The 12,242-nt window shown below is 43.2% G+C and overlaps 1 protein-coding gene across 4 annotated transcripts in view; it reads left to right on the plus strand.

Annotated features, from left to right (window-relative positions):
- l(3)mbt (lethal (3) malignant brain tumor) overlaps positions 1-12,242 on the plus strand; it is a 47,327-nt gene that overhangs the window by 9,599 nt on the left and 25,486 nt on the right. For all 4 annotated transcript variants that reach the window (XM_075873049.1, XM_037415403.2, XM_075873050.1 and 1 more), the window contains exons 3-8: positions 9-115; positions 4,311-5,357; positions 7,148-7,298; positions 8,810-9,011; positions 9,831-9,912; positions 11,684-11,797. In XM_075873049.1, the coding sequence (XP_075729164.1) occupies positions 9-115; positions 4,311-5,357; positions 7,148-7,298; positions 8,810-9,011; positions 9,831-9,912; positions 11,684-11,797 (1,703 nt within the window). The remainder of the gene's footprint in view (positions 1-8; positions 116-4,310; positions 5,358-7,147; positions 7,299-8,809; positions 9,012-9,830; positions 9,913-11,683; positions 11,798-12,242) is intronic.

Here is a 12,242-nt window from a genome sequence, read left to right on the forward strand (position 1 = left end):
ACCTGCAGTGACACGTGACCTGCGGACAGACGGTCAGCTGAACCCTGGCGTGCAGAAGCCCATCCTGGTGACTGTCTCTGGCCTGCCCGGCATGGTGGCCGGTTCCAAGCCACAGGTCAGTTAGTCAAAAGTCACCACCTTGACCTTTAAAAAAGTTTTGCCCCATCCCAACAGTGTTATTATAACAGTTAAAGAAAATCAAAGAAAGATGCTCAGTGGGGGATCTTGGCATTATTGGAAATGTTCCAGGAAGTGCTCCAACTATCGAACAAGAGGTGGATGGCATTAAAAAAACACCTATAGAATGTTAATGAGAAGTAGCAGACAACCAAACCAAGGAAAGTAGTAGACATCATTTGTAGTATTTATTTAGAGCAGTGCAAATAAGCAAATTCATATGTTAAATTTTGAGTGTGAATCAAATTAAATCATTTTCAAGTATTTCTCAGGTACTTTAAAGCAAAATTAGATAAAAGAAGTTGCAGAGAATCCCTAAGCATATTGTAACAAGATGTGGGGGTCTCGACAGAAGTGATCTAGAAGGTCTAGAAAGGAGGTCTAGAAAGAAGTGATCGCCACACTCTCGGAACACACGGACACAGTGGATACGGGTGAGCAAAACAAACTCGTGTACATTTATTCACTTGCTTTCACATTAACGAGCTCAATAGCTGAATTGAATACATCACTTGGTGACACACTAAGTAACCTTATACAATACAGTAGAATCCCTTAAGACGAACTCGAAGGGACCATGATAATTTGTTCGTCTTATCAGGAGTTCATCTTATCAGAAGTGCCCCTCAAAACCAAATACTAACATGTCAAGTGCTCCCAAATATGTTGCTTGAAAACACTGAATGAAGTATACTTACAATGGGCTAGAAAGGAACAAGAAAAAGCATTTATTTTGCTCAGCTTCATAAAACTATGCTTTCAAGTAGAGTATTTACACTAATCTTACGAGTACTCTATTTCGCGAGTTCATAATAAAGATGCCCGTGAATAAATTGCTACCACATTTTAACAATAGAACTGTAGTAGCACGACCCTGTTTTCATGATTAGGGAATGATGAAAAGGGAGAGACAAGCTCAATTTTTATTCAAAGGATAGAAAAATTATTCTTCTGGCTGTTTCCCTTGTAAGAGGCTGTTTTACTGGCTTTGCTATCACTTTTAGATAAGCCTTCATCGCATACCATTACCTTGACAGAGCCAGTATGTGCCAAGTTGCTTAGGAAAGTTTCCTTGTGGTTTGGATATTCTCTTATTTTCAGCTTGCGGTAACTTAGTTCAGTTTCAGCCTGCGGTAATATTTAGTGTGCAAATTTACCTATCTTTGTCGCGCACTTTCATAATGAAAGTGCCACATCAGAATTTGCTGCATTTTATTGTGAACAGATACGATGCACACAGGTCCTATGCAAAACAACACAAACTGACCACATATATGCTCAGGTGCCATTGTGTGATGGCAATGACAATGCATCTGACTGCTCTGGAGGGAGGGCTAGTGCTGGTCATGTGATTGTAATGCACAATCTTTGTTCCTGTTTTCACTTTCATTTGGCTCCCCCCCCCCCACGAAGCTCATGTGTTTTTTCGTTTTCCACTGTACTCCTGTTGGGGAACTGAAGAAGGCGAGAAGAATACAAGAGGATGAACACTTTTTGTTGCTTTCTTTGCTGATAAAGCCGGCTCTTTCTTCACCAACAGGCTAGCGGTGAGGGAGATACCAGTTTTATGCACTGACCTTTTTTTTCTACTTATCTCACTTTCTCCCTCCTCGTAGCAATTTGCTTTTGACTTGCCTTGAGTCTTTGCGTCAGGCTGTTTGCCTGAACGCCCCCATGAAGACTCTAATGTTCGTTGTGCAGAATTCCCATCGTCAGTCGCTGTGAGAGTTCGTCTTAACAGAAGAGGCATGTTACACGGTTCATCTTAAGCAGGTTTTTTGGGCATTTAGTCTATGGGAAACCGAACAAGCAGTCCTGAGTTGTTTGTTTTAAGCATGAATTCGTCTTAACAGAGTTTGTCTTGAAGGGTGTTGACTGTATTCCAATACAACGCACAAGCAGACAACCTAACAAACAGAAGGTACTGCGAACGCAGCATTGTTGATGTTCGACTCACCGTGAGAGGTCCATGGGAAATGTCCCATTGTGTCATCCCTCATGGATCCACCACAGGAGACATCTTTCGCCACAGGCCACCAACCCCTTAAGAGACCCACTACTGCTTCCCGTGCATCGGCCTAGCTTGTCTACTGTCGGCAGCGTTGCTGGTTCCTCCACGCTAACCCTAACTCGCACGAGCACAGCGTCGTAAATCACTAGGCTATCAATAAAGCAAACCGCGGCTAATCCGCAAGACGCACATGCACGATGAGGTGGAAACAACCAGGGGGTAATAGCATTACCACTAAGATAGCACCATGAAACTGTTTCTTTTGGCTAAGTTGGTGAAGCTGGAGGGGTGGTTTTCTGAAGTTGTCTTATCAAGGAGGAGGCAATGTGGAGGCTGAACTGTATTGGTTTACATGATTTGGGGAAACCAGTGTGGTGCAGACGACACTTTAGACGTGAAAGGAAAAATGATAGTTTCTCAGCCTCACCTTTTCTTGCAACTTTTGTGGAGGCCCAACTCATGTGATGGACAAGTGCATGCTCCTTTCCTGTCCTGTTTCCAATTTGCCCTTTAGGTGTCATTGTGTAAAAGCGCCTGAAATTCCAGATGCTAAAAGTCTTTAACCAATTTTTTTATACTAGGTGGTGCATAACAGCATTAATCAAAGCTGCCACTTTTGCCACGTAGGTTAGAACCAGTGCTTTCATGAGTCAATCCGTTTGCAGCAGTAGCAGAGCTTGAAAGCCTGCTTTGTCACAATGCTAGAATGTGATGCGGTGATGCATAGAAAAAAAATACAAAGGGGTCATTGTAACGACACAGTGCAGCGATGTCTTTACGGATAAACACCAGAAATGTATGGAGGCATCAGGTTGCAAATGTGCCAGTGTGGCTTAATCGCTGATGTCCCTTCTGTTAAGCATCTTCAGCTAACAGCAAAGTATTGCATGTAGCCTAGCGCTACTGACGCGCTGCGCTGTTGTTCATGCTGCCTCTTAGTGCGAGAGGGCTAAGTGCGCCGTACAGGCACGCTGCCTTCACGAACGTAAGCAGCTCGCAATCTCCACACCCATGTGTAGTTAAGAACATAGTGAGTATTATGAACACTTTCAGGACAAATCTGTGTGTATGGTGCAGCAAGCGCTCAGGCATGCATTGACAGGGTCAGCTTAGTTGGCCCACAACTAGGAATAATCGGCGGTAGGCTGCAGCAAACGGTGCATTTCGGCGGAAATGCAGCCAGAGGAGTGGTCCGCATTGTTTCCTAATGCTCCATCTGAGAGAGCCGTAATTTATTCCACCCATTGCCGGTATCAGTGGTGCTCATCACGAGGTGCGTATTTTTGTTGTTAAGTGGGCTTTGCAGCAGGCATCGAATGTACTCACGAGAGCTTGGGCATGCACCAAGATGCCTGATAAGTGTACTAGGAGGCATTAAAGCTGTTTTGGACACAGCTGTGGTGATTTGACCTCTTGAGTGGAATAGAAATGCATGAGTTTGTTTTTTTCAGACTGGCTGATTTCTCAAATGAGTTCGCGGTTGGTTGGAAGATAAAATAATTCGAATAGTAAAGTTTTGGTGCAATCGAGTAGCAACCATATTAGGAAAATATTTAAAAATTTGAATAGTTGCACATCCCGAGTATTTATGATATAAAAACTAAGAAATCCAAGCGGACAAAGTGACAGCGTGCTACCTGCAGCCTGCAAATAATGCATCCAGTGCTCTACCAATTAGGCTACAATTCTCTTGTAAACATCAGGGGGTATATCTTTCTATATTAAATCTGGGAGTTGTTTTTTCATCCACTGGAATTTGTTCCCAATTATATGATAATTACTTAATATTTATTATTTATCTATTTAATGTTTAGTAACTACACATAATGCCCCTATACTTTTCTTGACTTGACTGTGTTAGTTCTTGTTAATTCTGTAACAAAGAAGATGGGCCCTTAATGCCCCCTTTTTCTCATTCACCTATAGAATGTTGTTACTTTTAAGGCCGCTGATGTGGGATGGTCACTAGTACTGCATCAAGTATATATTCATAAAATGCAAGGCAGATAGCAAAGGTATCTTAGAGACTTTAGTTTTAACAATCTGGGAGCACTGTACATGCCTAATATTTTTTCAAATCATCTGGACTTTAATCCTCACTGTGAAACATTGTCTATATTAGACATTGCAGGGAGGGGCCACTGCGATGGAGGGCTGTGTACAGCTGGCACCACTGTCACTGGCACCGGACGCGGATGGCTCTGGGCCGACGTTGGGATCTACACCCACGGTCAGCTCGGCCACGCAGGCGGTGCTCGTGGGGAAGCCTGGTGGGGGATTGGCAGTGATTCCCGGAGGCACACAGGGTGCGGCGTTTGGCACACTCTTAGCTGGGGTGCTCACGTCTACACCCAGCGGGCAGCCTCCCTTGCTCACGGTGTCGTCAGTTGCGACACCTATTCCAGTAGTGCTGCCATCGTCTGTCACTGTGGCGCAGCTTCCAGCTCCTTCGGGGGTGACGGCGACGGCTTCAATGGCAGCTCCTACCCTGATGGCGACGAGCGTAGCAAACAGTGTGCCAGCATCCTTGCACGGCTCTGTGCCAGGATCGATTTCGGGTTCTCTCCATGGCTCTATTCAAGGCTCGATTCCTGGCTCAATTTCTAGCTCAATGCCCTGCTCAATGCCATGCTCGATGCCATGCTCGATGCCATGCTCGATTCCAGTTACCATGTCAGCCTCCACACTAGTTTCAGTGTCGGCTGCCATGCCAGTGCCCATGCCGTCGTCGGTGTCAACCTCCATGCCTACTTCCATGCCAACCTCCATTTCTGCATCAGGGCCAGCTCCAATAATGGTATCTGTACCAACTTCAGCACCGACTTCTGTACAAGCCTCCTTAGCATCTTCTGTGCCGACGTCAGCACCAACATCCATAGCAGCGACAGTGCTGGCCACAGTGCCAGCCACGGCGGCAGCTCCTGTAACGGCCATGGCATCTGTTCCGGCAGCTGTGACAACCATGCCTGCTTCCATTACCGCCTCAGCACCTATAATTGTGTCGACTATACCCCTTACCCCTTCTGTGCCAGCTGCACCATCTACGCCTATTGCGACACCAGTGGCTGCAACGGTGGCTGAAGGGTCGGCACAGGAACCAGAGTTTGATCCCATTCAGGCCATGGAATGGAACGATGGCATCGCCACACTCCCCGGTAGCAGCCTCAAGGTCAGTGCCCAGCATACACATTATTGTGCTACAAGCAACAACTGAATAATCAGTTAATGGCTGAGTCAGTATAATGAGAGACATGCAGAGGTCATATACTACATTCCACCACCGAAATAGCTTACAGAGCCTTTGTGATTTTGCAGTGTACCAACTACAGAAGAACCCGCATATATCACGCTCTAAAAAAATTTAAAAAAAGGTAATTTTATATACTATAAGACAAATCAATATACATTTAATTAATTTATTACATTTTTCATGCAAATTTCAGTGTACAAGTTAGCTTAAGAGCACTTAAACAGTAGTGCTTACAGTAGTGTAAAAAACATGCCTTCACAGTAGTATGCAAGCAGTAATGTAAAAACATGCCTTTACGGCAGTGCGCGTCATCGAGATGGATGTGGTGATAAAACCGCCAGCAGTGTTCTCTAGCGGTTTCGCCACCACATCCACGCCGTTGACGCGTGATTCTGGAAAAAGGAGGGAACCCTCGCCGGCTGCTCCTCCTTGAATCCTGGCACATTCAGCAGACAGCGGCAGGCATCAGCCGTTCCACGGCGACATTGTCCTTGCTCTACTGCCCGGGCTTGTGACGAGTCACGGCAAGCCTCTCACACACGGCAAGCAACCGTATATAAGCGCAGCACATCTCGGGCCCTTTCAATTTTGAAAAAGAGGCCAGTCCGGCTTCGAGACGTGTACTTTTTCTACAAAAATTTTTTGGTCGTAGTTTTTTTATTCATCCAGTTTCTATCCCAACCAGGCAGACCTCTGCCTGGTTCACCTTGAATCGATATATGTTCACCTTTGAATCGATATAGTCGACTGAACTTTCTATTAAGTGCGTTTGCTTCCAAATCGTGTGTCTAGAGTATTTGAGGCTTTTGCAGTTGTAGCTGTTGCTGGCAATATGCATGCCTTGCGCACAAGGCTTGTTGAAGAGGGGTCTGATTGACTGTACTAATGTCATTGTAGTGGAAAGCTCCTGGTAGTTTCTACCACCTAATTTCTTTTAACATGCACGGAAATCACACAATAAGCAGGCCTTAGTAGGACTGATTGTTGGGCGAGTCGGTATGGATCTATTGTTTAAGAAAACAGCAGAACAATAAAGATGATTATACCTTTTAAGCACACGAACGCTAGTTCAGACTCACAACTTAAGCTTTATTCATAGTCTCTGAACGAATACATACACTCTCATGGCTACACACTAGCACACACATGTTATTCATTAATGTACAAGATTTCTTTACCCTGCAATGCAATCGAAGGAAAGCTGATACATGAATTATTAAAAATTTTGACCCAGTTCAACCTAACAGCCATTACTATTTCAAAACATTACGACAAGACAACTCGAGAGGTAATCAATGCATGGCATATTCAAAATAAAAGAGCATTCATGTATCAACTTTTCTTCAGTCAGGTTGCAGGATAAAAAATCTTGGGCTTGAAGATAACCTTTTTTTTTTGCTGCTTTCTTGGTACTTTTGCTTGTTCTGTGTGTATCTACGCAAGTGTATTTGTTCTGCAGCTTTGAATAAAACTTCAGCTGTGAGTCGGCGCTTGTGTTCATGGGGTTGAAAAGTCTTTTCGTCTTTTTTGTTGCACCACTTTCGTTAAATAATTCCTCTAGCATTCGTTTCCACAGAAATGCGGCTTCTGCTGCCAGAATCAGACCTGCATATTTCAAATGGGCAGCCTACTAATGATGACTTGTAGAAATGAAACGGGTTTCAAGTGAGTGACGTCTCGCCCTTGTGTATGGTTCTTCTGGTGTCCAGTTTCGTCTGACTGAGTTTGGCACCCTGGAGGTGGTGACCACAGATGAAGTGGCCTCCGAAAGCAAGCCCCTTGATCCACAAGACAGCCCCTTGAAGGCATTTGTGGTACCCCAATATTCTCTCCAGCAGCAGGAACCTCTTAATCACAAAGGTCAGTACTGATTACGCTGCTCATTATCATATCCACTATATTAGCCAAGTGAGATTCAAATTTGTGCAAAAAAAAAAAAATGCGTGGTGAGTAAGTGCTTTGCATCTTTTTTCATCTTCTGTACACCAATTAGGAACCCAAAAAAGCAACTAGTAGGGGTGGGTGAATATTCAAGTTTTGTATTAGAATTAAATACCTAGTTGAATAGTTTGATTTGGCTTTTGAACTAATAGTAGTATTATTAATTAATAGTAGTACCCCCCGTAACCGCTACGATTGGGGGGTTTCACTGTAGTGTGAGGCTGCTATGCAATCAAACGATCTGATCAGGGGAAGTCCACACTGCTGCTACACTATAATGTAAAGTCGTTTTTCCTTCAATGATCAGCACTACTAGTGTGTGCATGCTTTAGTATTTTATATTCAGTAATTTTGGCTACTATTTGCCACTATACAATGTTAGATAAAGTTTCACTGTTTGCTCATGAATATGCAGTGAGACATAAATATTTGTGCATGCTGTTTTAAATGTGATGCAGAATTAGAGGCTTATATCTTTTTCTGTGCTTTGCATGTAGTATTTAAACAATTAGTGTTCACTACTGCGCATTGACATAAAAGTATGCGTGAGGCTGCCATTAACAAAATGCAATTGATGGTATCTTTGTGCCTTGTGGCAGTTGTTTAATTAGCTTGACCCATGTTAACTCAGAGTGTGTTTGTGTGCGTGCATGCATGCATGTGTGGGCTCATGCATGCCTACAGGAGAAGAGTGAGAATTTCCTGGGATAGTTGGTGGACCAGCTGGTTGATTATCAATAGCTTCGTCAGATTAATACCAACCAATACAGCTCACACAAAATTTTCCATCATTTCATTGGCATGAAAAAGGTACAGAAAAGTTACTGCGTAGCAAAGGTACAGTGTGGCTACAAGACTAATCTGACACATACTAGAATGCAGCTCTTAGGTGCACATTCACACTTTGAGCAGTGTCACTGTCATAACCGATAGAAATGAAAAAATGAAATATGCAGGATCTATTGGTACGTGAACCCTCAAACCCTCGGCGAGGCAGTCAAGGGTTTTACCACAGAGCCACAGTGGTGCTCAAAACTCATTTGCAAGACCCTCTACATGCGTCTTTTCGGGCAAGGAATGGCATTAACCCTACGTAATATAGCGTGGCACCAGCACACAATGCTAATTGTGCGACCGGCATGTAGTTTAATGCTTCCCACACACTGCAAAGTACTCAACTGAAATTCTTCATCAGCCACATGCAGCATCAACATGGTGCACATAATAGTTTACAGATGTGTTGCGGGTAGCTCACTTATGCGCAGAAGAATGAATAATCTGACTTCACAAAAATTACGGTTTGAGGCGTAGTCAATACCTTTCAGAAAGTGGGAACTTCAAACACAATGCCCTAAGGTCAAGCTGTGCTCAGAATTTGCATGAAGCAATATCGTAATCGTCAGTGACTTTTTTTTCTTTTCTCTCTATAGGTATAGCTCGAAACACAGATGAGGCATCCAAGCCAGGAGCAGTTGCAACCTCTGCCGTGACTCCTGCTTCAGCACCGATGAGGAAGGCGCTGCCTGAGGTGATCATCTGCTGCCAATTTTGTGGGTGCCATGGTCTTCGAAGCGAGTTTGTTCGTGATGGTCTCTTCTGCAGCCAGCTCTGCTATGTAAACTTTGCCAGTCGGTGAGTCTACCGAACTATTGTTCCCACTAGATATACACATGTGACCAACACACAAAGAAAATAATCAGACTCGCAGAACCTCTGCCGTGTGCACTCGTTAAAGGACAAGTATTTTGCGTATTAGTAAAACATGATTTCACAATTTTGAAAACACAACTTTTACTGTGACACAACGCTTAGTAAAAGAGAAAACACGCGAAAAGAAAATGCGTTTGGCGACGCCACCTTGAAATTCCCACACCTAACACCATGACGTAAGAAATTTCGAAGGCGCCTACGGGGTCCTACATAGCTTCGAGTGGATAAAAATTAAGTACATTGTAATCTATGGGTTCCGTAGAGTTAGCATACGAAGTTTCAGAAAATTCAATTGAACTAATGCCAAGAAAATACCGAAATAAAATTTTGAAATTGCTTACATTACGTGGAGAAATTTTGGCAAGAAAATTAAAAGTGACACTTCAACCTTGATTTTCTTCGTTAATAATAAACTTATGATAGTGGCACATATAGCATTAGAGTTCTCAGAGTGCAGTTTGTCAATCTAAACTTAGTCATTGTTCCTCTTTAGTGTGCCTTTAAGAATAAGAACCGCACACCTGGGCTTCTGGTTAAGTGTTTTATTGAACAAGCATGCATTCATTGTTTTCATTTGCCCTTGTGGGGTGAATAACAACAGAGAATTAAACAGTGAAAATGGTGGAAATGGAGAAAGGGCTGCCTATTTGAAATATTTTGAAGAAGGGAGGGGGTGCTTGCTCGGGATTCCACAGTAATGTATGCAGGTGCATGAGCATTATATCTCTTTTTTTCTTTAAGGGAGCGGATAAAGCGGAAAGAGGAGCACCTCAAGCAGAGAAAACGCAAGGCTAGTCCCAGTGGAGAAGACTCGGATGATGAGGTCAGTCTCTCAGTGCGGCTACACTGGTTATAAAGTATGTGGCCAACTGAACAGTCGACATGAACAGACATGTTTATTAGCATCCGAATGAGCTCAGAACATAAAAAAGGGCTCCTCGTTTTCTTCGAATGAGCTCGCGCGCTTGCTGGCATGCTGGTGCAAAGCTTGTCATTTCCTTCTCTCAGGCTGAACGTGGGAAATTAAACACTGGTGTCAATGCCTCAAGGAGAAGTTGTTAGTGATTAGCTGTTTATTAATAAGCATTTAAACAGCATACATTAAGGTCACAGAGCAAGGAATATTCCGGAGGCAAGACAGAGTTTGCAGGTACATACAAATAAAGTAGCTGTGCCTTGCTTGTTTCTCACATGTGTTCTCTCATGTGAGTGGTCTGCTGTGTGTGGAGGCTCTCCGTTTCATATCTATTCAGTGGCAACTCATTGGCAAATGTTGTTTGCCCTGGAATTGCATCTGATTGTTTCAAACGCTTGTATTTAGGGCAATATGTTTTGATGAATAATTAGAACATACAGTTGAACCCCTTTATGAGATATATTCATATAAGAGACAAATGGGTATAATAGACACCAGTGTGCCTGCAGTAAAATACAAGTTGGTAAGAAAATGTGTACCAGGTACTCTGTTTATAAGAGACATTTCATATAAAATACAAGAACTACTGCCCGGAGCATGCCTCTTATAAAGTAGTTTAACTGTATTAATTCAATCAATAATATCTACTAAAGTGTTTGTCACTTCTGTTTAATGACATTACCCAATCAAAACTTGAAAAAATTGCTATACGTGGGACAACATCACAATTTTGGCATGTTGCATCCATAGAAGAGCATGTTGTAAACACTGTTTTGTGATTAAACCTGCGTTTTCTTTCTCGTCTCCGGGGCAACACTTTATTGCACTGCCCGCATCAACTGTAATGGCCTAACAGATTCTCCTCCTCAAGTACATCCTTCTCCGTGGTTTAAACTTTCTCTTGGATGCTTGATTCTATGGGTGGTGATGCCTCGTCTAATGTGATAAATGGAACCTTTGACTGCATCAGTGCGTATACATTCACTTATGTACACGCATCTGCTAATGTGAAGATGGTCTTCATGCAGCCATCATTTTGGCTAGTTAATTTTGCAATTTTAATACAGTTTACCTATTAAACTCATAGCTATTCTTTCCTTGTGCATGATTAGTTTTCAGCAAACATTACTTTTGTGTCACAAAAGGGTGGTTGTCTATTTTCTCTTTCTTAACCCTTTTGCCACCTTGTGGGTTTCCGCAGAACTCATTTGCATTACTTGTGTCCATGTGCTTCAAGTTGTCGATGCATTTGCCCTTGCGCTGCCAATTACTGGCTTCCTGGTTAGAGCAACCACCCCAGAAAGGCAATGGTCCAGGCTTCGATACTCAGATCAAGGCGAATATTTTGGCAGCTAAAATGCTTTTCTTTCTGAGAAATTCTTACGGGATTACTTGTGGCTTCTTGCCACAAACGGATTGTTGTCCATTTTTCCTCTTAATCCTTGCGTCGTCTCGTGGGTCTCCCCAGAATTCATTTTGAAAAGGACAGCACCCTTTTCAAAATGAGTACTATGAACTAGCTTGCCCAAACCAAAGTACTTATCCCCAGAGCTCATTTGCATAACTTTATGTTTTCTGAGTCGTCAGAACCTTTCCCTTTGATTTGTATTCTGGTCACTCCTGTGGAAACCAGACTGTTCAGTAGTGTTGGTTCTGAACTGAGCTCTCATTTTCGCAGGAGCCGCGTGACAGCCGGCCAAGTCCCCCGGTACCTCAGAGGGAGCCATTTTCGTGGAACGAGTACCTTGAGCGCCTTGGCGCACAGGCAGCGCCATCGAGGCTTTTTCGTGAGGCAAGCGACTATTCGCCACTGCATGCAATATACACTCCAACCTCGGTATAACGATCCTGGACAAAACGAATTGTCGCTTATAACGAAGTGACTGAAGAATAGCTTTGTCATAGATACAGTGCTACAAATATATGTTTATAATGAGTTTTTAGATATAACGAATTGTTTTCATGGCAGGTGTGACTTGGTTCTAGTGAGGTTCAAGTGTACTTAAATTCAGCAGGATTGGAAAGAGGCGTAGTAAATGTTAGGGATAGGTGAACGAGCTAACGTAACAACGAAAGAGGTACATGAAAAAATGATGTTGGGGGAGTCAGCTGAAGTTTTAACAATGGAATGTTCAGCCTGAAGTGGGGTGGAAGATTAAACAGCTGTCTGAGTGGCTCCAAAAAAAGTCTAAAGTGAAACATACTTAAAGTGCTATACAAACTTGCAGCTTTCACGA

Source organism: Rhipicephalus microplus, chromosome 9 (assembly GCF_043290135.1).
Source record: "Rhipicephalus microplus isolate Deutch F79 chromosome 9, USDA_Rmic, whole genome shotgun sequence".
In the NCBI taxonomy this organism is placed as follows: domain Eukaryota; kingdom Metazoa; phylum Arthropoda; class Arachnida; order Ixodida; family Ixodidae; genus Rhipicephalus; species Rhipicephalus microplus.